This window comes from Chroicocephalus ridibundus, chromosome 15 (genome assembly GCF_963924245.1).
Source record: "Chroicocephalus ridibundus chromosome 15, bChrRid1.1, whole genome shotgun sequence".
NCBI classification, from domain to species: domain Eukaryota; kingdom Metazoa; phylum Chordata; class Aves; order Charadriiformes; family Laridae; genus Chroicocephalus; species Chroicocephalus ridibundus.
The window spans coordinates 9,946,368-9,973,629 of NC_086298.1; the positions used below are offsets into that span (position 1 = coordinate 9,946,368).

The 27,262-nt window shown below is 45.1% G+C and overlaps 1 protein-coding gene across 2 annotated transcripts; it reads right to left on the bottom strand.

The window, feature by feature from the left end:
* On the bottom strand, window positions 1-25,677 carry UBAC1 (UBA domain containing 1). Of its 2 annotated transcripts, none has more exons than XM_063352942.1 (10): window positions 25,242-25,677; window positions 18,520-18,640; window positions 16,336-16,409; window positions 14,974-15,081; window positions 13,785-13,902; window positions 12,962-13,070; window positions 11,264-11,495; window positions 10,058-10,144; window positions 9,037-9,175; window positions 1-6,459 (listed from the first exon to the last, which is right to left on the bottom strand). In XM_063352942.1, the coding sequence occupies exons 1-10, from the start codon at window positions 25,377-25,379 to the stop codon at window positions 6,344-6,346; spliced, it is 1,242 nt and encodes a 413-aa protein (XP_063209012.1). In that variant the 5' UTR covers window positions 25,380-25,677; the 3' UTR covers window positions 1-6,343. The 2 variants fall into 2 exon arrangements, with proteins under 2 accessions (XP_063209012.1, XP_063209013.1); XM_063352943.1 differs by having other exon boundaries at window positions 13,785-13,887; window positions 25,242-25,676.
* Window positions 25,678-27,262: the final 1,585 nt, after the last annotated feature.

The window sequence follows — 27,262 nt, forward strand, 5'->3', positions numbered from 1 at the left end:
TAATAAATCCAAAAACTTTATTTTTAAGATATATTATAAATTTACAGCACACACAACGTCAGTGTCTTCAGTGTGTATGTGTGAGCAGGTTTAAAGACTCAGCGTTCATTCTAGCCTCACCCGCGGGTACGGCTTCTCCACACGCTAAAGAGACGCGACCGTTTCAGTTCGAACAGGTCTGGCTTCGCCAACAACCTCCGTAGCTTCCAGGAATATTTCAGCAGACAACGACGACTGCTGAGAAGGATAACAAATTAGTAGCATTTCTTACGTTTTGCCTCGAGGCTGCTGCGCAGGAGCAAAGCCTGCTGCTTCTCCCACTCGGGGGGAGGGCAGTGACCCACGGGAGCGTGTCCAGAATGAACCCTGAATTCCACAGGCTCAGTGACGTCCGCCCTAATTAAGCTTCATAAAAGTAAGGTTACATCTTAGAAACAGCTGTGCATGCCACACGTCAGTGCCAGTGCCAGATCAAAATTATCATATGCTGTACCTAATTATTTTATACACAGGTGAAATGAAAAAACATGTTAAGTCAGTACCTTGCAATAAAGTTTTACTGATGCTGCCTGGTGCTAAGTGCTGGATAGCAAATCACATTCTCGTACAGTTCATTAAACTATGATAAAAATATGCAAATTAAAAATCTCTACAGGCCTCTGTTACCTGCTGCAACAAAGACACTTTGTTTTGTGGGGCTTAGTTCAAAACGTGATCCAATTTCTTCCCTCTCCCCTGAGCACGATATAAAACTATACCCAAATTCAGTAAGAATTTAATGCATTTACATTTATTGAAGTTCACATGCTGCGAACGGGATCTGCATTAAGGATCTTCAAGTCTAGGGGGGTCCTTAAAAACCCCTTTTTGCTACACCTCAGCGTGAGGATGCAGGTGAGAAGAACCACCACGAGAGCACACTCACCCGACGCAATACGCCGCTCGCCGTGTCCTGCGCAGCAAGGTGGGGGTCAGCCTGGCCGAGCCCCCCCCGTCCCACCCCCGAGAACCAGCACAAATCCTTCAGAAGGAGAATCGGTCCAGAGAGGAGGCTACACTCAGTGGTTTGCTTATGCCTCGAAGCAAAAGGACTTGTGATCGGATGGAAAGACCCAGCTGCAAGCGCCGCTATTCCGCTAGTTAATAAAAACGCTATTTATTAAAAGTAGAAAACCGGGGTATTTACTTTGGATGAAACGCTCGCTGCCCTGTGCGCGCTACTCCCGTAGCATTGCCGCTGCAGCAGAGATGAGCGGTGACCTCTGAACCCCTTCCACAGGCAATACTTGCTGACGGTGTCACTATACATTCGTTTGGTGCAATGCTTATTTCAACAACTTTCAAAATATATTAAAAGATCCTCAGCCCGTGAATCACAACACCTAAAAAAAAAAAAAAATTGTAACAGTCCCAACTAAAAAGGATTTCAATAACCACTCAAGTGTTTCTTGGATATGAAGATCAATCACCAAAAGACAAGTTTGGTTCCAGAAGAGTGAGGAAAGAAATTGGGGGTCAAGGTTCTGGGACGCACCTGCGACAGGGGCCAAAAAGCAGCCAAAAAGCAGCATTAGCTGAAGGTTTCCCACCTCTTGCAGGATGGAACCTTGCAGCACCCCAGGAGAGCAGGAGCGCGCTGACATCTGCTTTAGAAACCGTGCAAGTTCATTTTCCAGCTGCACGGAGAGCAGAAGCATCCTTGAAACGGTTGTACGGATCAGCAAAGCGTGAAGTTTCGGGGCAACCTTGTGTGACCATTTCCAGAGAGCGATGCAGCAACGTGAAAGGAAGACTCACGTCGCTGCTCACAGGGAGAGAGAGACCGGCAGATTCTTTGGACTGGACCAGACAGGAGAGGTTCGGTAGGAGGGGGACACTAGCTCAGGCTCACAGGTCAAGACAATCAAGGTCCAAGTTGTAAAGTGGCCGAATTTTCCAAATACATCCCTTTAAATGCATCCCCCTATAAAGAGAGTATAAATACGAAGCCCTGAGAACAAACTTCCGTATAGTACATTTCTATTAAAGATATCAGTGTTCTGATGACAAAATTATAAGTTATATATATTTAAATAAATAGCTAGCTTTCAAGAGTCACGTAATATCAAAAGGTAGAAGATTGTCCGTATCAACCAACGGGGCAAAGAGCTACAACTGTAAGACTTGTATTAGCCACCTACCAGCCCATTGCCTTACTTCTTGACTCCACAGGCTTCCAAATATTCCCACGACCGTGTGATGAGACACTTAAATATGACATGTCCTTGCTGGTTATAACTTGAACACCGGAGATGCAAGCACAGGACCTGAACCTGTAAATCCTTACTCCTGTGAGTAGTTCTTCTCACAAAAATGTCTTTTTTTTTTTTTTTTTAAAACCTGAACCTCCTGTTCCCACGTGCTTAGGGACCTCTCGCTGGCTCCCAGACAGATCGCCCTGTCCTCTGCCCTTCAGCCACCGAACAGGACAGTTTAACACCGACAGGCTGAGAGAGCTGGGGGGGTTCAGCCTGGAGAAGAGAAGGCTCCAGGGAGACCTTCCAGCCCCTTCCAGTCCCTGAAGGGGCTCCAGGAAAGCTGGGGAGGGGCTGTCTGCAAGGGCATGTGGCAATAGGATGAGGGGCGATGGTTTAAACTAGAGCAGGGCAGGTTTAGATTAGACGTGAGGAAGAAGTTCTTCACACTGAGGGTGGTGAGACACTGGCCCAGGTTGCCCAGAGAGGTGGTGGAGGCCCCATCCCTGGGGACATTCAGGACCAGGCTGGATGAGGCTCTGAGCGACCTGATCTAGTTACAGATGTCCCTGCTGACTGCAGGGGGTTGGACTAGGTGGCCTTTAGAGGTCCCTTCCAACCCAACACATTCTATGATTCTATGATTACCAGGCAAAGCTCTTACTGCACACATCCTGCTTGTGCCTGGAGACCCGTCCGCACATTCTGACTCAATAGCAGAGATCTATCATTTTTTTTGCAGATTTTGTAAAAATCGGGACAATCAATGCCTTTGCAAGCACAGTGGACTTAACTCCCCCCTCCATTTACTGTGCTGAAGCAGGAACGGACCCAACAGGCAGCTCCCTCGTCTGCTACCAGTTCCTACCCTAACACCACCACTGATGTCTTCATCAATTCAGCAAGTGTTCCTTCAACCTCAAGGGTAGTTTTGCTTGTTTTAGATCAACTCCTATGCCTTGCTGCAAACATCATGCCTCCTAAGTTCTGGCCTCTTTCAGCTATTGGCCACTGGAAACTGTAGGTTTTTGAAAGACAAGCAGGGCCATGGACGTTAAAGCCATACCAAGCAAGAGAATGGTTTGGCAGATGAAGAACACACTCTCCAACGCTTCAGCTGTTTTAAGTGCTGAGCTCTGGAATAATGAAATCCAGAAATAACCACATATTCTCAAAGCCTTCAAGCATTTTAAAGATGCAGTATTCCTTTATCCCTAAGATCTCTAACCGCTTATTAGGTTGTGTTGTTGAACCTGGGCATTCCTACCTTTTTCTATTACCTAAGCATGATTTGGTTTACTGATGCTTCCCCCCCCCCCTTACTTTATATAAGTTTCAGTGGCAGCAATTGCGTTTTGGCATACCAAGGGAGGCAGCTCTGCTAGCTTTTATCACCCTGATCAAACTGACACTGACGAACACGCACAATTCGTTAGCAGGTCCTGGCAGCATCACACTCTGACCCCGTTGCTGTGGGGTTGAAGCAGAGATACACAAGCAGCAGAATCTTTACCCTTCGAAGCGAGCCACTCTGCTCCTCCCAAGTGGGTCAGACACGGCATACCAGGAATGTGCCCAGCTTCAGCCCCCTCAAAGCCGGGAGCTGGTACAAGTTCATCATCCACATTGCCCTGGAAGCAGTAAGAGACAGCCCTGGGGCAGCTCCTCCCGTGCCGGTACGGGCAAGATGTGCTGCTCGCTCCTGCCATATGGCCAGGCCCCTGGGTTCCGCCAGCAAACCGGATGCCAAACTTTTAAATTACTCTAAAGTTGACAGATGATCCTCGCCTGGTCTGTCTGGAAGCTCTACAGCCACTTCAGAGTCTGATAAACGTATTACTGAAATCAAAAGCATTTCAACAAGCCTTCACGTTCTTCAAAGACCACGACTGCTACCAAAGTATCCGTTCGATAAGTCTGGACCTGCACTTACTCGGAAGCCAAAAAACTCCCATCAAACTACAGGGTAGTTTTTCCCAGCTTTGTCTTCTAAAAACACTCATTAAAAGGAATATTTACAAGAATCCTGACTGGTAGAGAAGGACTTGTGCCTCTAAGAGTTTCAAGTAATAGTGTCTTCTGGTAGTATTACAGGCAAAAAGCTACAGGGAGTAAGAAAAAAATGGACAAAATAATCAAAAGCTTTCATAACACTACAATACTCAGGCACAGCTACTCACGAGTAGTTGTGCTCAGTTCACGGGGCTGCAGGATCGGGTTCCCAGCTTTTACGGTTCTAGGACACGTTGACAATTTAATGTCATCCTGTCAATCTGTTATTAGCAAGAGGCCGGGAAAATGGTTTTACCGTTCAATTTGAACAGAAGCAGTACCTCTATAAAGCGTGGAATTTCTAACTGTAGAAGTAAATATTTCAGCAGTCATGAACTGTAAAGCTTAACATGAGCTTACAAATAACAAAAAAAAAAAAAACACTGGGATAGTAAGTCAAGATAAAATCTCAAGCTGTCTTTATTTCCCCACCCTTCATATTAATTATGTGAAATTGGCAACTCCAGTGCCTCAACTGAGTAACAGCAGAGATTAGATGCCAAGTTCAGGCCAAAACTTGTTGTAGGGTTTCGGGTTGTGTCTTGTTACATTTTTGTTTAAAAAAAACCAACCGCACCAAAAAAACCCAGGCAAACCCACACTTAAAGAAAAAAAAAAAAGAAAAAATAAAAGACTTGCAGAGCTTTTTGGGATGTCTCTGTTTGAGAGCAGCCCTTTGTGCTACTTAAGGACAGGGTCTCCATCTGGTTACTCTGCATTTTGGAGGGGCAGGGCTTGCTGAGCCTTCCTTTCCAAAAAAAAAAGCTGTGAAAACACAAGACATGGCAGGGATTATGACAGACATCAATCATGTTTCACTAATTCGACAACAAAACCCCATTTTTGTTCAGATTGTTAAAAAAGTAACACCTGCAGAGCCCAATCCTAAAAACTAGCTGGATATTTACCAGTGAGTTCTGCTCTTAAGAGCTCACAACTCCTGTCTGAAATCTCAAGTCAGTTTTCTGACAAAAGAGGAAAGACACCGCCTGACATTCTTGGTATTTCCAAGGTAAAAATAAGTGTCAAGAAACACCACTTCTATCTCAAAGAAGATAATAATTTCAAGCGTGCTCTTAAATACGTTAAACAAGATAAAAACCTAAGCAGTTCTGCTTCTTTACAGATCACCAGTGAAAAACCCATGCAAATTAGCTGCTTTTTTGTAAACAGTTTGAAGCAAAGTCATAAACCACAAGTCTCCCTTTCCAAAACCATGCACACAGAAATGGAAAAACCCCATTCCATGAATACATCCTCGCGTTAGGATATGGCAGAGTACGAACGTATGAACTGTAGCCAACTTGAGAATCCAAGCCTTGGTGTAGCGAGTTCTGCCGTGAAAGAGATACTGCATCTTTGACATAGCTGACAGAGAACCTCCTACAAGTACAACCACTGTGGGACTGGAACAACACTAACGCAGAAAATAAATAGGAAAAAGTAATGCTATTTATTAAAAGAATTCCATCTCTGAATTACTCTGTTTAAATTATAACGTACGATAAACAAGTTTGGATAGAAATGTGCTTGCTCTCCCAATATTTGGACTTTTAAAAAACATTTCCTAAGAATCAATTTAAAAAAGCATTTTATAATTTGATATAGCCATAAATTAATACTGTATGGAGATGATTAATATCCTATGCTAGTGGTCAGTGACCTTTTGTAAACACTAGCCAGATGCTAGCAAAACTGGCTAGAAAACTATTGTCACAGGCCTTTTTAACAAGCAATATCGTATTTCTTTCCAACAATCAGATTCATAATCGTTTTCACAAAACCTTTTCCTATTTTTTGATATACTTTATTTTAAGCCTAATACCTGAAAACATAAACAAGTCTTCAAACCTCTTCCACTAACACTAAATCCACAAGGCAATTAACTGCAGTTGGCTGTAACTACATAAGCTCTCGTGCGAGAGACCCATTCAGACGGGATCGCCCCCCCTGCCCTTCCAGCCGCCCCCCTCCCCAGACAATCCAAGCACCCTCCCGGTGAGGAGAAGGTGACGCGAGGGACAGTAGGAAGTGGCACAGTGGACTGGCATTCCCCTCTACGTGCGATTCAGCGTCTGGAAGATTCGGGAGATCTGTAGCATGACAGGCCCAGTTTCTGGATCGTTCATCCACTGAGTGCTGTTCAAGGGGTTTTCAAGCATATCCTCGAAGGCTGCCGAGAGATGGAAATTGCAACACTCAGTCCTTCAGTCAGCAAAGGCTTCCGCGTTCGGGATGCTTCAACAACAGGACAGTTAGAAATAGCTGCAACTCAAAGGCAGTGGGCAAGCATCACCCAAAAACGGTGGGGATAATACATTTACCATTTGCGCTCCTAAGTCTCCACAGCCTGGGATGCTACAGGCTGTTACGCTTCCCCCATTCCCCAGCATCAGATTCACTGCAGACAGAGGCTGATTAAGTACTCAGCCTGGATTATGGTCCATCTCACAAAACCTCAAGGACACAGGTTTGAAGAGCTAAAGCCTTAGAAGTGTCCACCTGCAGGAGCAGGGAACCTGCCGTGCAATTCACCCATTTATGAATGCCCATCGTAGAACTGGGTCATTCGCTGCCAATACTCCTGGGGGAAGAGTCTTCTGCAACTCCACTCTTGCGATCGAAGATCTTCCATGTCCCAGCCTAGATTTCTTAATGGCTAGTTCTTGCACCAGTATCTTTTTCCTCTTTGGTACTTAACCAAGACAGTTCATAGAAAGCCCTGTCCCCCCTTGCCTCTGTCACCTTTGCTTTCCTGTGCCGCACTTCAGTTGTCCTGTGGCTACTCTCTCATAACACCTCAGAAGAGAAAACTAAGCCAGCAAAATAAGAAGCAGGTAAGCAAAAGGCTACCCAGGAATGAGCAGCAGAGCCAGCAAAACCGTAGCCCCTTGAGCCTCAAATCTCAGAGTGCTCTCTTTTCATAGAGGCCCCTGGAGCCAGAAGGGAAGCAGCATCTTCCCTCGGAGCAGCGTGTGCTTTCTCCTTCCCGGGATCTGGAGAGTAGAGGGTGGCAGGGAGGCAGCCAGTTCCACCTGGCTAGACCCAGGCAGAAGGGGAAAGGCTGGCTGTGCAGATCAATCACCTCCCTTTCTGAACCGTGACAGCGATCCAAATATTTAAAAGCAGTAGTTTCTTTCTATACACAGCTGTCTTTACAATAAGCTTTGTTGTTTTGTTTGTTTGTTTTTTTAAAATGTGTTAATTTTCACTCTTCTAGTTATGTTGAAGGAACCAGACAGCCACTGGAAGAGCTAAGCTGCAAATTTGGCAGAAGATCAGTCCAGGCAATAATTTATAAGCCTTGTGACAGACACTGAGCTGGGCTACCAGACATGTGGAGCCGTCATTTCGGAACAGGACAAAAAAAGCACTTGCACATCTGACCTATGCAGAAGTCACCCAAATGTCAGTGTTCGGACTCTGGCAGAGCGGCACCAAGGTCAGTGTCTTAATTTTGCCAGGAGCGTGAGTGTACAATGCTCCAAGTGACTTTAGTGGGAGCTCTAAGTACCCAGCACCTCTGAAAGGCTCATCATTAATACCTTGCTCAAGGTCATGCAGCATGCCTACAGAAAAGCCCAGAATCAAGTACTGATCTCGCTTCTCACCACTTTAACTATATTCTTTTACACAGACTCAAAAGCTTAAAACTAAAGACTTATCAGCATTCTGTAAGCATCTAATTAGTTGCAAACATTCATTATTAAATTCTGTGACACAAGCAATTTGCAGATGTATCATTAGGAATATGTTCTCAGATGTTCATCCAAGCTTTACAAGCGCATATAATGGCATTTCATTTTCTATTTATATTCTGAGCTGCAGCATGGAACCCTGGTTGGAAATGGAGACCATTTGTTCAGAAATCAGGGTGGGAAGGTCTTGCTCTTGAATTATTTAAAGGCTTGCAAACTCTCCTAATTACATTTAAAGTAGTATTTTTAAAAGCTCTCTCAAAAGAGTTGTGCATACACCCTTTATTTAAAAGCAAGTCTTCAACTACATTTTGAAGCCAAAGACTAAATGCAAGACTTTTTATATGCATCACAGAGCCAATGTCATTCTTCTGTATCTCCAGCGTCAGACACCAATTCATCCGAGATCTGTGTTTCACTGTCGGGCTCATCAGTTGGAAACTTGCTGTGCTCACAGCCTTTCTGGCCGCGAACAGAGACTTTACCACGGAGCTGAAACTCAAGTAGGGCAAAGTGTATTTTCACGTACGTTATCTCAGCTTTGATAGGCAAGCCCTGAGCTCAGACTTCTTGTTTGGTTACCCTTCCACAAGTTATCTCCCATCCCAATGATCAGGCCGCAGCACACAGTAAGCTGTACAGCAGGAGACAGCCTTGTTTTTTCTGTGAAATAACCAGCGTTCTAGACAGACATTCCTGATTTTTCCCCTCATGGCCAAAGGGTGCACACAAAAGGTCTCCTAAATCCACAAAAGCACTGCAGCCAGCAGCTATTAAAGTTCTGAGTTCAGCAAGTGTAATCCAGTAGCCTGGGGAATTAGCAGCATTTCTGGGACAGCCCCAAGTTCTGTTCTGGGTTTAGCTGAGTTGCAGTATGAAGCAAACAAACAATACAGTTGCTGAAAGAGAGGAAAAGGGTACAGAGCTGCACCTATCCCACAAAGTGTGCCGTCATCATCCAGTCTCTATTCTTATTTGCTAGCAACTACAGAGACAGGGTGTATGTATATATACACACACACACATATATAAGGAACCCAAGCAGGACTTACCTAGTAGAGTTTTAGGGTTGGTCAGCCCTAACTGTACCACTGGGTTTTCTAAGATGGCTTGGAAGAGAGGGCTATTGGTGTCAATTCCCTTATCTAAGTCCTCTGGAGAAGGCTTTCTGTCTCCCAGCAGCCATTCACACTGAAAGAAATCACCAGGCACAACAGATTTCATGATCGATTCCATCAGAATGAAAGCGTCTCAGAAGTTCAGATAATGTGGCATGTTAAAAATATTTTTTCCTCTCACGGTTAAAGACAGAGCTATATGTTTCTTTTCACACTAGATTACTATTAATTTCTGTGTTGCTCCCACACCTTTATTTCAATGGGAACAGCAGCTGTGCTGGGAAGATGTGTGTTATCCTACTTATGTACTGCCTCAAAAGGAGCCCCATCAACACGGTTACAATGCGGCAGCCTGAAGTACCATCCAGGCCAATATCTTCTCTCCAAGAGGAGCCAGCACTGGATGCTTAAGAAGAGAAGACGCCTTGGCTGTCAGCTGTGCCCACGTAATTTTCCTTAACATATCTTCCACTAGGAGGGGACTAGTTGATCTTTGTACACCTTCATATTTTTTGATCCCATAAACTGCAGAATGCATTGCTGCAACATGGTAATTTACATGCTCCATGGCTTGAATCTCTTGCTTGATCATTTAGTCCTGTACTTTAATCTGTTATTAATTATTGGGAATACCTTTTCCTTTCTCATGACAGCATAATCTCTTTTGCAGACTCTATCGAGGGAGTTTCTCAAAAGCTTTTTGAAAATCCACACACGCTATCCCAACCCGATCAGCCTCGGCCTCACGCATGCCGAGTTCCTCCTAAGAAGTCTAAAACCTTTTTATTCTAGTTGTGCATCTAATTTGAAAGAGGCACAGACTATATAGTGCTCATTTCATCTCCAGTAACAGTTGGGCTTTATGACAGATCAAAACATCACCAATTCAATGATGAAAAGAATCAGTTGAACCGCATATTACAGCAATAAGGAACAGAAGTGACATTGTACTCACAGCCGCATTTTGCTGGTTGTTGTTTACTCTGAGTGCATCTACCACTTCTTTTTCATCAAATCCCATCTCCATCAGGGCAATGACAGCCTGTAGCAGATTTGCACAGCTTAATAATGTACCATTTAAAACAGAAATGAGAACAATCATATCCTTTCACCTTCTGTGCAGGAGCTTTTTGTGGGCTAAAACCCCCCATCGTTTCCATGTGTAGACCACTAAGTGATTTATCTATGAAGTTTCCAAATACCCTATATTAAAAGTGCCTTTATTACGGAAGAAGAATAAATCTTAAGAGTGACGGTAGTTCCTATCCTCAGCCCTGAAAGCTGAATGCAAAGCGAAACGCAAGTGTACCTGGGGCAGAAAGGAGAGGAGCAGGACTGAAACACCTTATTTTAGAACTTCTCTCACATCATAAAGCTTTTGTGCACATCTCGCTGACAGATCAAGCTCGCACGCATTTGCAGTTCTATTCACTCAATTTAATTTCACTTCCTGGATTTATTATATTGCTAGTGAGTGTTATGTATTTAGACAAGCGCACCTAGATACTGTTATGAGAATGTTTAATCGTTTAGAAATTGTACCCAGGTCATCAAATACATTTGCAGCTTTTAACCAAAAATCTCAAGAAACAGCTAGTTGTAAAAACAAAGTGCTAGATTCTAAAGAGCACCTCCTGGTGAGTTTACAGTGTGATAACAGCACGTATTTTCACTTCAGCTAATACTGTGTTCTGAAAAAAAAAGATTAACTTCTGCATTTGCTGCAAGACTTAAATCTGCTGGTGATAATTTTCCTTGCCCTCTAGATACAACAAAGCCCTTCCGTCCTTTTCCACAGCAAAAGGACCTACTCCTGTCCTGCAACCCTTCCTTCCTAGACAGCAGTCATAGAAAGCAATGCCAGGAGTCTGGCAGCTCATTTCAGTCCCACCAGTTAATTTTCAGGTGCAGAAGTAACAGTGCCAGTAATGTAGATACTGCTATCTGAGACAGCGATGCATTAATTAGGTAATATCGCTTTCAGCAACCTGAATTTAAACAGTCCCTAAAGACTTCCACTAAAATACTGTCAAGCCAGCATAATATACGTCTACCCAGATGGCCCATTTCATTTATTAACTAAACATTTATTTGGATTTCATGGTGCCCGCAGAGTCCCTTCCAATCCTAACAGTTATATAGCGAAACAAACAGCACGTACTCGTGGGTCTGGACGAAACTCTCTTTTCCTCCGGATCTTCTTAAATATTTCTGTCAGCTCATCCTTGGCCTCTTCCGCACTCGCTTCTGAACTAGGACCTGCAGTCGCTTCAGCGGAGGATGCGCCAGCTTCAGCTGTGGTTTCTGCTGGAGTCTGACCTGGGAGCGGTGCATCCACTGTAGGGTCATCTGCGTGTTCTATCAACCACTCCATGGCCTGTGTCACTGACATACTGAAACGCAAATCCAAAAACAGGGGTGAGAAACACTCCAGATGCACAGTAGTGTTCCACATACATTTGCCTTTGCATTTATCCCCATGGTATATTGACTTGCAGGTTAATTAGTATCTGAAAAATCATAAATAACAAAGTTTTGGAGCAAGTCTCAGAGCACCTTAATTCTCTGTGCATTTGGGACACCACAATCTTCTCTGAAGCCAGAGGAATGAAGTCCAACTTGGACAGCTGCAACCCAGATTTTATAAGGCATTTCTGAGGGAGTCACCTAATTCCCCACGTCATCTGCTTTACTTCACAACAGACAAACACTGCCTAATTGCAACTGTTGACAAAACTGCAAACAAAGCGTGTTCCAAATTTACATGGAACCACATCTCAGATGCAAGCTGCTTTGTTGCTTCTTAAGGAGATCTCTCTGACATCCATCCAGCAACCAAGGAATGCCATTAACACCATAAGAAAAAGAAAAAAGAGAGTGAAAAACATTACGCGTGCACAATATGCCTTGAGCAAGAACAAAATTCAACACAGGCAACTGCACTTGGACATGTACCACTCTGTTCTTCCTCCACTGTGACTTAAGCAACCTGTGATGCCTCGAAGGAGAGGCCAGCCCCAGGGAACAGAACATCACGACCGTAACAGGGTGACTTGCTATCCAGTGCAAGTGCTCAAGCTTAGGGATCTTGACAGCACCCCAACACATCTCTTCCCAATGAATACAGAGGAGGCAAAGTAATGATAGGGCAACTGAACATGTAATTTCATTTGACACACGGGAATTACTACATATTCACAGAAAGGAAAGGAAAACCTTTGCCTATTTGGCTTTTCAGTTACAACGTGAAAGATTGAGGACATCAGGGGAGAAAGTCTTTCTGGGCCACAAGGCAGAGATACTGGCAAAGAGTGACTGGAATATATCGTGGATTCTCTATCACTAGAAATTTGAGAATGGCCTAACAAAGCCCTCTCAGGAGGGAGGCAGCACAGCTGATTCTTCTTAGGGCAGGAGGTAATGTAGTAGTTCTTGTATTTTCCTACAGTTGCTATCTGGACTTCACAATATTCTTGGAATGTTTTTAAAAGATCAGCACAAAATATTTTTCTACAGTTGAAAGACTAACGTGGATGGGCTAGGTTTGCTTTTTTCCCCCTCTGTAAAATCTGAATTCTAAAAGCAGAAGAAAACGTGAGTTTAATACTGGAAACAGTGCGAGCCCGGCAGCCTTGTGAACCACAGACCAGCTATTCTTTCCAGAGCAAGTACAGCACTGTTTCCCCTTCCCTGTGCCACCCGCACCTGCGCACTGCCTGCGGCAGCACTGTTCTTTGAGTTAGTGCTTCTTCCAACCTAGTTTTAGGTGACCCACATAAGGAGACTTCAGAAAAAAAATATGCAAGTTTTTTTTTAACCATATCAAGTAATTTACAGGCAGTGTGCTGAGTACACTTACTGATTTAATCGAAGGGCTTTGACAGCTCTGCTTTCTGGAAACCCCATTTCTGTAAGCTGTCGCAGAGCTATCTCATCCACTCTGTCTTCCTCATCCTCATCCAGCATGGCTACACATACACAAACAAAACAACGTTCAGATTGACTTCAAGCTAAAATAACCCCCTTTCTCAATGGAATGGCATGTGTTAAGTTCAAACCCCATTCTTCTCTTCCATCCCTTCTTTTGTTTCTGCCCCGAATTTGCTATCTCATCATTTAATTTGTTGCACTCAGCTTGGTCTGGCTCAGATAGATTCTTCCAGGACAAAGACTTTGTCCAGATGTGTTCAAGATCTCAAATTAAAGACAGCCAACTCTCACATGACCATGGTATTTCCACATAAGTAAATATATATGAGATTCATTGAATATCTATTTATCATTTACCTAGAACGTAAGTTGCATTTGGTCATGGCAAATCTCAAGGGCATTTCCCACAAACTGAATTTAACAGCTACACTTTCTCCTCATTTTACTATCTCATTGTGCGTTTTCAACTATTCTTTACCATCCTTAAAGCGCAACTTGTGAAGTTTTCCAATTTTTTCAGTACCAATGATTTTATTTTTAAATTGAACTTCTCACCTGTCCCAAAGGGACCTTATGAATTCCCAAGTTTTATACAATCTATATCCACAAGGTGAAATCTTTGCCACAAAGTTTGTAGTAGCTTTGCTATTACATCAAGGTCTGGACTTCACTCCGCGAGCCCTCTCTTCTGCTATGGAAGCAAACAAGTTCCCAGGATTGAACTAGTAACTATAAAGATATATGGTTCATACCATTTGCCTTCTTAAAGAGTTCAACCGCATCTGGGTTCAGTGCTAGCAATTTCTGCGCAACTTCTATGAGAGACACTAAGATCTTCCGGAGCTCTGTCTGGAACTGCAAGAAAGGAAACTGTCAAAACATCGAGACAGGAAGTTACCAGACATCATTAAATCTTAATATCTCTATTGTTAGTATCTCAGCAGCAGCCTGGCCCCCTGTACAGATGGTTGCTTTATTAGGGCTTTATTTTCGTTCTTTAGTCTCTCAAGAAGCACCAGGCCTTTCCTGTGAAGTGCTCCACGTAGAGTAAAAGCTACCGGGCAGAAAAGTCCTTTTATTTCTACCACAGCTCGTTGCCCAGTACCACCACAAGATGTGCAGTGTTCAAGAAAACTCATTGCTTCACAGAAACACTTTGACTCTCACCTTGCACAAACGCTGTAAGACGACAGTCACGGTAGCTCCGTACCAGCGCTACTCGCTTCTGTGAACCAGTGAGTCTTCCTGGACTACCATTTGCTTTCTAGTAATCAAAATTTGAATAGCAGAGATCAAAGCTATTTTCTAAACTGAAGCATTGCAAATTCCTTTCAGTTGGACGTTTGTTTTTTAAAACGCCATGCTCAGTAGGTCATGTTGGACATTAAAGAGCTTAAATGCCAGTTGTCCCCTTTAGGTTACTAGGGCACTCTGAGAGCATGAAATATGTAGGTAGGTTCGCTGCTTTGTACTCCTACTAGTACAGAAGGGTAAAAGCAATCCCCACGCTGCTGAAGACACAGTTAGAGGCACTGCAGACTATCAGCAAGTGATTACTGAAGGCAACATTTATGCCTAATTTCTCTTTTCAAAACCACGGAAGAGAAAAACACCACTGCAAACACATGAACTATTTAAGACTCAAGAAATAAAAACCCCTAACTTCACATTTGCCAGGTCTTGAATACACTTACTGAGGCTTTCCCAGGGACAAACAAAACATTTAAAAATCATAATTTAGAGCAGAGTGTTTTATTATCACTAAATAGCTTAAGATTTAGACACAGGTCATACTATCTGCTTTAAAATATGTTATATACATCTGAATTTCTCTTACAGAGAAAAGAGAATCACATTCGCATGGAAGAGAAAAGGTTATACAAGACAAAGGCCTATTTGGACATTAGTGTGCGAGTTAAAGAAGTCAAGTCTAATACTTACATCCCTCATGTTATGATGGGCCACAGTGCGATCTACATTGCGAGAGGGCAGATTTGCAGTTGCTTTGAGAATAGCATCCTTATCAGGAGCTTTCTGCTCTTGTTTCCTCTGAAGGATAGGAAACACGATCAGGTTTCATAACCCATTATCCACAGAACAGAGAACACAGCATAGCGGAGAGCAGTTTCATATTCTTCACCAAGGCATCAAGCAGTGCTCTGTAACTTGCAACTAAGAGAAACAGCAGTCTAGCAATACAAGAGATTAACAGCACCACTATCATTTTGCAAATATAGAGCAAAACTGGACCTGTAGGGTCCTTGTACCTATTTCTGTTACCTAACCACACAGGGAAACTCCAGCATAAAGAGGGAAAGTGATGTATCAAACACGGAGAGAACTCAGAGGCCTCCGTGCCCCGACCATATTCTGCTCCACATGGCCTGCTCTCTTCAAACCCGTGGTTTATTGAGAGATGTACCAATACTGTGCACAGACTAACACTTAACTACTTAATATTGGAAGTGCTTCGCTGCTTGCAAGTATCATGCAGAGATATACAGTGCCTTGGATTTTCAGTACATGCTTATAGTCCAGGACAAGACATAGGGTACAAACCATAAATATTTCCCAGTCTTATAACTTATGCTCTTACAGTGACATTCTGTACAGCAAGACCATACTGAAGAGAGAGACATACACCAATACCTACAGGAAGGGATACAGAGACATACAGCAATACCTACAGGAAGCAAGAAGAAACAAAGCTGTGCAAGGACGAAGTAGAGACACCTAGAAATTCACAGTGTCAAGCACAAGCATCGCTTGAAGCATTTATGCGATAACATCAACTGCAGTACCACTCGTGCATAAGCATCCTCATGGGCATCACTGACCCTCAGTAACAATTACATTCCAATAAAACAAAGCAAGAAGAACAGTAGGGGGCCAACACTTCAGCTCTAGAGACCTGGTTAGAGGGCGACAAGCCACACACAGAAAAGACAGAAAACGGCCTGACAGCAAATCAACACATTTCTACTGGGTTTTCAAACCGAAAGCAAGGCACTTGCTGAACTATGCTTATACAGTTACTAGACATTTGTTCAAAGATTAAATCTATACCGCTTCCATAGAGCATATCTGCATGTCTTATTCTAAGGCAAATGTTCTCACAACCAAAGTTAAAAATGGAAAATCAGCTTCCTCAAAGTTTGGAAGACATGTGAAATAATTTCCCTAGAATTTAACTGACAGCATTCGCCTCTACAAACAAAAAGAATACACCACAGTAAACCTTCTGCAGCTCACTAATAAAGCAGTTAATCAAAAAGGCCAAGTCAAGAAGTCACTCAAACTCACCTTCTCCTCTGCTGACACATCTGCCATTTTGGGGAGCGGAGGTGGCGCACGCTTCTTTATTAAAAGTAAGACATCTAGAAAGAGAATGACAATGAAATAAACCAGAAAGTAACGTGAAAACAGTTCTTGTAAGATACTTCACAAATTCAGTTTTTCCTGGAGATTGATTCTGTATTAATTCCACTGTAGCATCAGACCTTTTTCACACTTTAAAACTTGCATGGCTTTACACACTCCCCTTCGGTATTTGCAATTCCTTAGTGCACACTGAATTAAAAACACGGTCCGTTATTAGTTACACTTTGACTGTTCCTGGTTTCTTCTCCTCACACAACATCACTAAAGAAAGGGTATTACAGGCTCCAGTTGTCTTGTACATTAATAATACATCAATTGACTCATCATAATAAGAAAGCGTGGCACTTTCAGTGAGAAGGAAGCAGTAGAGACAGGCTGCGGATGGGTTTGGTCTATGCTGGGCCCTTCCTTCAACTGCGGCAAGGTAAGTGCCAAGCCGCAACGAGAGCTTCCAGTACCAGGCTGAAGCTCACCTTTGTGCGCAAACGGCAGCAGCAGAGCAATTCAAGGTCTACAGCAGGGATGCATCACTAGTAGCCCATCGGGGCAACTCTCGAGGGCAAACAAGTCTTCAGTCTCAGATATCCCACATGATCCGGCATGAGCTTGATTTGGGCTTTTAAGACTAATACTTTCCCCTTACAAGGCACCCTTTTTCTAAACTTCACACAATGCTTTACGAGTTTCTAGCACCTCAGTTACTACCACATACATTCTAAGGGTGGAAAGATGCAGACACACTAGTTAGAGCCCAAAATGGGCCTGTGCAGCACCTGCAGTCCTTCAGCCAGATACAGCTTGACAGGCAGCTTTTAGTCCACTGCAATAAGCAGGTGAAAAGCAAACAAAGCATGCTTTGCACAAGTTCCCTTGGTCAGGCTCAGCACATAACAGCCAAGAGCAACAGCTGGTGAAGGCTCTTAACCCTCATTTGTCCAGCTGATCAGAACGCGAAAGGATCCACATGCTGACTCTTGGCTGCTCTGCGCAGTCAGCCGGTGGCAATCAGCTGTTGGCCGCGATCTCGTCTCCCTGACAAGGCACGTGAAAGGGAGAGGAGATGGCAGAGGGAAAGGAGCAAAAAGGCATTTGCACAACAGCTTACTATGACTAAACAGTGAATACTGCCTAGCTGCTGCAAACTGCAATTCAAAACTCTGTAGGAGCCGGCACCTCGCCTAGAAATAATACACCACCAATCGGCAAAAATGCTGTCCCTTGCCTTTGCCTATGATGGCACCTCTCAGCTCCTGTTCAGCTCTGAAGGTGGTAAGTGACACTGCCTTGGAAGAGACACCAAACTGCTCATGTTCACGGCAGCAGTTCTCCAGCCTGCATGGACTCAGGCAAAAACCCAGGCATTTTACTCCTGCTGCGTTTCTGGTTCAGACAATATTTCAGTCTACAGCAGTTCTGCTTCTCTCATTTTCTGCACCACTGCCCTTTACCTCCAGAAGGGGCCATTAGCTTAAGCTGCCTAGTAAAAACTGACTCCAGCTCTCATCTTTACATCTTCTTTTGTTTCACATTAATCCTTTACCTTAATCCTAAACCTTTAAAGTTCAGGAGCAAATACATACCACCTCCCATACTCTACTGTAGTCAGTGATACTGTAGTGTGATGGATTCTGACCTATGTTTGCAGAGGACAGAACGAGATCTAAACTGCAGGAACTCGGATAGACTCCAGCAACCACCCTTCTGCTTGGCCTGGAGACCTCAAGAAACACCCCAAAGCCCCCCTGTCATGGAATACTCAGCCATGATAACTAATTTTGTATAATTTTGAGGGATAAATACTGCCCTGGAGGTTTTAAAAAAAATCCTTGAAAATGAGATAAAAATAATCTGTTTAACTTATTGACTTAATGAACTCTTAATTCCCTTCCAGCTCTTAAACAAAGAGTGAACAGAAGCAAACTGCTCAAGCTACTTTCTCTGGGGGGCAAAAAAAATAATTTTTTCCTCTTCCTTTTTTGCCACCTTATTAGTTTCCTATGTGAAAGCACAGCTGATATTAAAAAGGTTACTATTTGGAGCTCGCCAAATAGTGAAACACAATCTCATGTTTTGAGGCTGATAGGATTAATAACCAGACAATCTTACCTCTATCTTGAATGTTTTCCTCCAACACTGTTTTTGTGTCTGTCAGCACCTTCTCAGAAGTAGCATGTATCAACTTATGATGTGTCACGGTTTTTGGATCCTCCAAGCTCCCAGGTACACACTGCAGAAGATAATAAATGTTGAAGATCAGAAGACCGAAGGCTTAACTGCATGAATCACTTCACCTTGCACTTAGGACTGTCCACATACAAACTGTGCCATCAATTACTGGCTTCTAAATAGCTTAAGCTAGAGGCCAGTGCACAGAATGTATTTTATTACAGAAACCAAGGCTTGAATTGTGCTATAACAATACTGACTACCTGCATGTCCAAGGCTCCTGGATAGGAAGAATAATCAAAAGGAAGGATTCTAGCCTTCCTTCTTGATGCTGTTAAATTAACAGCTACCTCAGGAAGCTGCACTCGATGATCCTCAAGGGTCCCTTCCAACTTAAGATATTCTATGATTTAATTGCCAACTGGTTACCAATGCTCTAAAGAACTTGTTTGAGCAGACAGTTTCAAAGACCTAACATTACAGCCCAATCGCCCCAAATGATCCCTTCAAGGGCACCAGCCTCTGTCAGTGGATTTACACTTTTGCAGTACAGTACATCTCTATGACACTTAATTCCGAGTGCTTGGTCCTATAGTCGGGCCTACGGAGGTTTGGAGCAAAGCAAGGATGCTCTAGGACCCACAGCTATGTTAATTCTGCACTAGATCACTCCTAGTGAACAGCGTGCTGCAGTGCAAAGAAAGCCAACGGGATGCAGGGCTGCATCACCAAGGGCACCACCAGCAGAGACAAAGTCATTATCCCACTCTGCTCGGGCCACACCTGGAATACTGCATTCAGTTCTGGTCCCTGCTACACAAAAAAAGTCACGGACAGGATGGAAAGGATCCAGAGAAGGGTCACAAAGATGATGAAAGGACTGGAAAGCCTGCTGGATGGGGAAAGGCTGAGAGAACTGGGTTTGTTCAGCCTTGAGAAAAGAAGGCTCAGGGGAGACCTTATCACCACATCCCATTATTTAAAGGGTGGCTACAAAGAAGATGGAGACTCCCTTCTTACAAGTAGCCCCATGGAAGAGACAAGGGGCAATGGGTACAAGTTACTCCTGGGGAGATTCCAACTGGACACAAGAGGAAAATTTTTCACAGTGTAAACCATCAACCATTGGAATAATCTCTCCAGGGAAGTGGTGGATTCCCCATCATCGGGCATCTTTAAGATTCAGCAGAACAGGGTGCTGGCCATCTTGTTTAGACCATCTTTTGCCAAGAAAGGTTGGACCAGATGATCCTTGAGGTACCTTCCAACCTGGCATTCTGTGATTCTATGAGAAGTCTGGGGTAGCAATTAGTATTATGAACTAAAAATGCAAATCTACAAAGAGCATCCAGTGGTTTGGCAGAAGGGAAGACTATAATAACGCAGTATGTTTCTCATTTGTAACTAGTGTCAAAATAGAGGAGACAGAGACTCTCTGCTTCATCTAATAATTATTATTTACGCATGCTGTCAGACTAAACAAGCAACTGCCAGCAGTGATTTTGGTATACTTGACCTTAAACTGGGAAGGAAAGAGCAGTTTCTACACCTCATTTCAAGCTGTAATCAACAGATTTGGCTGCCAGAGCCCTAACCTGATGAAAGTGCTGAACAAAAGTTACATCCACAACTTTTCTTCCCAACCATAAATAACCAGCATACAGTCGATGTTTTTCATATATGAATGTTGTACTCAATTCCTTATTACAAATCTAAATTGTATGTCAATTAATTCACGAGGAAATCAAGTTCAAATCCTAAAAAAGAGCGTGCACACACAGAGGTCTTGAATTGACTCATCTTTACACCAGAGTGACTCCCAGATCCACAGTGATAGATTTCAAGAACATTACATCAATGCATCTGGAGGCTCACAATTTGTTTGAGTGGAAAAAGAAAGCACAGTAGTTGCAATTCCAGAAGGGCAAAATTAAAAACAACCTACAAAATTGATGCTGCTGTTCTCACCACAAAATAGGACACTTAATACTGACCTCACCTGCTCTGCTCACGGAAAAAAGCTTTTAATGACACTTCTTTCAATACATGTTTCTGACAAGCCACTTTTACAGTGTTTGCAGGAGAGTGCATTCACCCTTCACGTAACTGCGACGTTTCCAGAAAACCCCACTGAAGTCAGTGCTTCGCTTTGATGTAGCATTTAGTCATATTCATCATAATATCCATCACCAGCCTCCTTCAAAGGAATCCTTTTAGCCCATCATCACCTTTTCTGTTGTGACTGCAACTGACAGAAAACTCAGCTACCTGCTCTTTTCCCAAACTTAACGCCCTTGTTTTCAACACAGTCAGATCTTCAGTTCCTCATCTGAACTTCTGTACAGTTCTGATGCCTCAATAAGATTGAGGTGAGAATGTTTGAGTCCTGCTTTGTATAACAGAAGCTTCTTACTAATCCTTCAGCATATTAACTGCTGAACAAAAGCCAAAGAATGCATTAAAGCCTAGAAGCAGCTGGGAGTACCTCCTATAATGGATCTGACAAGTTACCCAAAATGTGTAAGAGTACATCAGTGGAACATCTCCTCTCCAAACACCTCAAAATATTACTGTTATAGATCCTTAGAGTCAGATCCCAAGAGGAAGAACTTGAAAATAGGAGCTGGGAGGTGTATGTTTGGGGCAGGACAGGATGGGACATGACACAGACCTATCACCCATTTTTTTTCCCTAGCACTTATAAAGGGGGGCATGCGTGCAATTATAATACTTACTAATAAGGGGAAAGTCTAAGTGAAAAAAGAGAGGTGACTGTTTTAAAAGAAATTCCTGTGGACACCTATTCTTACTTCTTGTTCCTCTAGCCACTTTGTTAACAACTGCGTGGAACAATAAGGGATGTATAGACAAACACGTATCTCAAAGAGACTGCTCAGTGAAATAATTAGCGTATCTTAACATTTTAAGATGTCCTGGAAATAGAAAGGCCATCTTAACAGGCAATGCCTCTAATAGCTCTCAACAGCCCACCAGGAACCACCACCACTAATCATCAGGTCTCACTGCGGAATCTTGCTTCATGAGAACCCTATCTGCCAAAACACAGCGCTTTTGTATTAAATACAATGCTTTAAAGCGTAACTGAAAACATTTTTCTGCCCAGAGAGAGAGCAGCACTGACAATCCACAGGGAGAGCAGTGAGGAGGAGAAGAATCCCATGCACAGTGCAGAGGAAGTGTGTGTCACACAAGCAAAAGGAAGACAACAACTCAGGGTGCACCCCGACGCAGAGAAATCAGGGTGCACTTGGCTGCCCCAGGGCACTGCGGGGCACAGCTAGGGACAACGAGCACCGTTCCTCTGCTCTGCCAGCCATCAGAGGTGCAGCATGCTGGGGAAGATGAGCTCTCTCACATCTTTTTGTACAGAAGGATTGTAAGAAGATCTCCTGTTTCATGGTTTTGCTTCCAGCATAAATATTTGCATTTCTTTTCAAAACTGAGTTTACAGGAGGCTGCTTTGCCAGGCAGGTGAGAAACTTCTGTTCACAGGTGCCTGAGCAACTGCTGAAACTGTAAGCCCTGGTGATGCTAAATGCTGTTTGCAAAGCTTGGAATGCTGATAAACCACAAGGCTTTCTGTTTGTTTTTAAAATAAGAAAAAGCATTGTTTTGTTTGCCTTTATTAACAGAAACATTTGAAAATAGTACTGACACTCCCTACTACTAAGCTTGGGTGGCTTAAACTATCCGCATCCCTCAAAGTATCCAAAACGCCCAAGGGCATGAACCTACCTTATCTTTGTACTCTGAGAACTAGCACCTTGCATCTCCGTTCCACAGATACTCCTTATCATACCTTAAAACCCAGGCGAGTATCACTGAGACAGCTTAAGAAAAAGGGAAGCAGAAGCACAGAAGCATTAAAAGCTTGCCCCACGCTGCCAGGAAAATTAGAGGTAGAGCTTACGTACGCATACAGCCCACGTTTGTGCATCCCGAGTGCATGACCACAATTTACATCAGTATTTTAGAAATACTCCTGAGCCTCAGCAAGAAGCAACAGTCTCTTGCGATGGGAGTATCAGAACCAGGACCGCCTACGGCACCGCTGGCCAATGCAGTGCTCTACTTGGCCTGTCAGCGCTGGGCACAAGAATTATGGACCATAAAAATATTTAAGTCAAGCTTGAGTTTCCATGGTTAAGCTGACCCTTCTCAATTCTGGTTCCGAAAGGGACAGTTGCTTTTTAAGGAAACCACAGGAGAGCTCAGGGCCTGCTCCTGCCAGTCGTGCTCCCGCTGAGGCGGTGGGGCCTTGTGCAGGGACAAGTGACTGTTCCAAGAGAACACTTTGATGACGAAACTTCAGTTCAAAAATAACTAGAAGGGAAACAACTTATCAGATATTTGTTCACAGACTACATAAACAACATAACTAAAGGTGGCAGTTTAACAACAATCAGCACTAAATTGTTACAGGTCAAGAGATAAAACCAGCAGAAGGGTTGTTTAGTTTGGTTTTTTGTTTGGTTTTTTTTTTTTGCTTTATCTGTAACAAAAAAAACAAAACACAAAATTCAGGGGAAAAAAAACAACATCAAGAATGACACTTCAGAGATCAGCAAGCATTTGAATGTTATGGAGGGAAAAGTGGCCACCTTCCTAGTTCAAATCCCTCACAAGTATCATCTTCCTCTGCTGATTGATTTCAAGAATAATTTCAAAGACTTTTGGGAACATAATAATCAGCATCTTACAGTAGACAGCTGCATAAATTATCTCAAGGTGCTATCAAGATTCATTGCAACATACCCATGATCAGGAGTCATGATTTTTCCATTTCTACTTTTCCCCTCCATAAAACTATATATTATCCATAATGGTTATGCAAATCCATACCATTAGTACAAAGCAGCAGAGAGAATGAAATCAAACATCACGCCAAGTTATCAATTGTCTTCTGCCCTGACTCACACTGCAATACAAGCATCTATTCAATTAAGCTTCCTGATAATTAAAGGCCTTTCAGCTCCGTACATATGCATGTAATCGTTACCCCTCCCTGTTTGGGCACCACTCTTCTGCTTAATCACTCAGCTGTGCTGAAGGGGGACAGACGGGGAGCACTAGGCTTCTTTCAGGAACAGAACAGCGTGGGGAGCCCTGTGCCCCCACTGTCCCTCAAGAAGGATCGCACCTACTTCAGGCAAGAAAACCCAAATGTAGCCCTTCTCATCCCGACATCAAAAAGCACTTGCAAAGGCTACGGGACAAGAAAAAACAGTGTGTGCTGTGACCTGTAGTTTCCAGGGGTTCTAGTTGAAAGCAAGTAACTAGCAGGGCCAAGGTAGAGGGCACCTGGGCTGCTGGCCACCTGTACTTCATGGCACCCTCATTCAGAAAATAAAAGCTTTTACCCTTCAAATGGGGATTAAATAATTGTATATTACAGGTACCTTCTCCTATTGCAACTGTGTTTTATGGAAAAAAATAATCTTTGCAAGACTTTGAAGACAAAACCCCACTACTAAATGCAGTTTAGTAAATTTGGCTTACAGAGATGGGAGTAAAGGCTCTTGCTTTTCACACTGAAAAGTTATATGGCTCTCAGCAAGAAATTCAGCAGGTTACGACTCGAGCTGCCAGACCATGCTGTGTTGCTTCCAGAATGAGAGACTTTAGGACAGTCCTGGTCATGGGTCACAACCTTAAACGCTGTTGTTGTCAATCACGTTTTTGCTTTAACGTAAAACATTCTCATGGCAGATGTTCAAAATTCAGTCCAATAGTTTTGAAATGACTGGTTTTAACATTTAACACCCACAAACACACCAGTGGTAATCGAGCATGTTGAGTACAAAGAGCCTGTGCATTTTTATGCATTTTTTCTTCCAGTGATTAGTAATTTGTGCTTTGGACATGTCCATTAAGACCTTACTGCTTAGAGCACTGGGAGAGCATTAGACGAGCCAACCACCTCCCCACCGAACACGCTACTGGCTACTGTGCCAACACAGGGTGAGGCTGTACTAGGACTTTTTCAAAAAAAGGGAAGTTCTCCTCCGCAGTTTTTAATTTCATTGTCTGCTCTTAAATATAAAGAAGAAACAAATCAGGCTATAATTTGTGAGGGGAAATCATCAGAAGCCAGTTCACCAGTCTCTTGCAACGCATGGTGACCAGTTCGTAAAGTGCACGGAGGAGCTGGTGGTCTCTAACTCTACCGCAAAACGCATGCCAAATTCTGTAACTCAAGGTTGCAAAGTAATTTTCCCAAAAATCCTCCTTTACCAACACGCAAAGCTCTTGAAAGGGGCATTTGCTTTCTATATAGAACAGTTACGTGTAATCTGGGGGGGTGGCAGACAGAGCAAACCAGAAAACCAGAACACAAACCCACTTGTTTACTTGTGCTACTTTTTTTTCTTTTTTTTAATATATATAAAAAAAAGACACTTACAGGGCGTTGGAAAAATCAGCTTTCATCACACGGGGCCCTGCCTGCCCTCCCTCCGGACCGTGATTTTCAGCCCCAGCCCGGAACCCTCCCCATACGGCCGAAAGCGCAGAGATTTGGGCGCTATCTCTGCCTCACACCCGACCCGGCCTCGCCGCTCCCTCCCAGCGCACCGCACGGCCCGGGAGCCGTCGAGGCGAGCTCCAGGCCCCGGGGGACGGGCCGGGACACCGCTCCTTACGTGCTTCAGGCATCGCTCCTTCAGCTTCTCCACCGTGGTGTCCTCGGGGACCTCCTCCAGCCACTCCGCGCCCTCCATGGTGCACACATGGAGCCTCAGCACCTTCCCCGCGAAGATCTTCTCCTCCTGCACGAACATGGCCCCGGCCCCCACCGCCGGCCCCGGGCCCCGCTCTCTCCCGCCGACGCCTCCTCAACCAGGCCCCGGGCACCGCCGTGCGCCGGGCCCCGCGCTACCGCCCGCCCATGAAGGTGACCCCGCCAGGCCCGAGGGGAGCGGCGAGCCCGGCCGGGCCGCGCTAGGAGAGGGGGAGCTCGGTGGGCCCCCGGCGGCGCTGCCCCCGCCCCGCCGCGCTGCCCCGGCCCCGCCGCCGCCGCTCCTGTCACCGCCTGGGCCCGCCGGTCCCTCCCAGGGGACGGGGGCGCTCCCGCCGCGATCGGAACCGGAAGAGTAGCCAGCACCGCAGGGCATGCTGGGAGATGTAGTTTTCTGGCGGCTGCGCCGGAAGTGAAGACCGCGAGGGCGCCGGGCGGGAATAAAGCCCTCTGCCCCTGGGCGCACAAGGGAGGGTTTTTTTCACCGTTTGTTAACGGCCCCGCGGCGGGAGGGGCGGCCCGGAATATAAAAATAAAAAGAATTTTTTTAAAAAAGTGTTTTTGCAGCGCATTATGGGAATGGCGGTCTATGCTGCCGCCGCCGCCGCCCCGGGGCACTGTGGGAGGTGTAGTCCGCGGCGCTGAGGCGTCGCCCGCCGGCCTCGGGCGGTCGGCGGCCGGCAGCGCTCGGTCCGCGGGCAGCGCTCGGGGAGCCGGCTGCCCCGCCGACACCGCCGGGAGGGCCCTGGGGGACCCGGCGGGACTCTGCCCTCCGCGCCCGGGCAGGAGGGGACGGCGGGGGGACGCGGCGTTCTCCCTCCCGCCGTTAGAGGGGGACCGCGAGCTGCCGGCGGCGCCGCCTGTCCGGGGACGCCTCTGCGCCGCGGGGACCCGGGCCCAGCCCCGGCGGGCGGGCGGGCGGCGGCCCTGGGGACGGGAAGAGGCTAAAGCCGCCCTCGGGGACGTACCGAGCGGGGCGGCCCCACGGCCGCGGAGGAGCGGACGATGGGGGCTGCACCGGGGCCTGTGTGTCTGCCTGTCCCAGGCCTGTCCGTCTGTCCGGGGCTTATCTGTCTGCCCCAGGGCCGTTTCCCGGGCCTGTCTGTCCGAGCCCAGCCCGTCCTGTCCAGCTCTGCAGTTCCCTGCCCGTCTCCCATCCTTTTCACGTGTCCGTGGGTGCCACCGGCTGCGGTGACTCCTTCCCCGGGGAGCAAGTGATAGAAATTGAAGACTAATCCATAGGAAAAGGCTGCCCCCGCGCTTTCTACACGCTCCCTATGCTACGGCTTGTTTTCCCTGTCCAGATTATTGCCGGCCGCCTGTGTCCAAAGCCTTTTGGTGTTAAATACACTCTTAAAGGGAACTTGAAATTAAACAGGCACTGCAGCTATAGCTGCTGGATTTTTATGTATTTACTAAACAGAGCTGTGCTTGTCTAGAAAATATGAGGACTGTTGCATCGTTCCGTGTCTGAGAGTGAGCGCTGTAGCATTCATGTTACACGCAGTCGGGAGTTGGTTGAACGGCAGCTAAAGCTCTCTGGAAGAAATAAATCCAGACAGAATTAGCAGACCCAGAGACAATAAAGGCAATAAAGTGTTATGTGAGAAGGAGCTGAGAGCTCCGGAGAGCCAAAATTCGATCTCATCAAAAAAGCAGGTTTAGTTTTAGGCTGACAGAAGCAGTAGGTGCCGCTGAACCCTAACCCACGAGTGCGTTTCTGGGGGGTCTTTACGCTTAAATTGCGCTGGGCCGGCAGCTCCCCAGGGCCAAATGGGAGATTTTTCTTTCCCATTTTCCAAGATACGGAGAAATCCCATCCCTTTCCACGACCCTTGATGGAGACACCAGCTCCCGGAGCCCACGAGAGGGAGCAAATTCCCCCTCAGCAAGCTCCCCGCCAGCAGCGGCTCCTTTTGGGGTCAG

Bases quoted from the DNA above. Each gene is read 5' to 3' on its own strand.
- UBAC1 (XM_063352942.1), bottom strand. From the start codon at position 25,379: ATGTTCGTGCAGGAGGAGAAGATCTTCGCGGGGAAGGTGCTGAGGCTC. The intron at 13,903-14,973 runs GTAAGTATTAGA...ATGTTTTGACAG, and splicing joins CCCATCATAACATGAGGGAT to TTTCCTTTCTTGCAGTTCCA. The intron at 6,460-9,036 runs GTAAGTCCTGCT...ATCTCTCGGCAG, and splicing joins CAACCCTAAAACTCTACTAG to CCTTCGAGGATATGCTTGAA.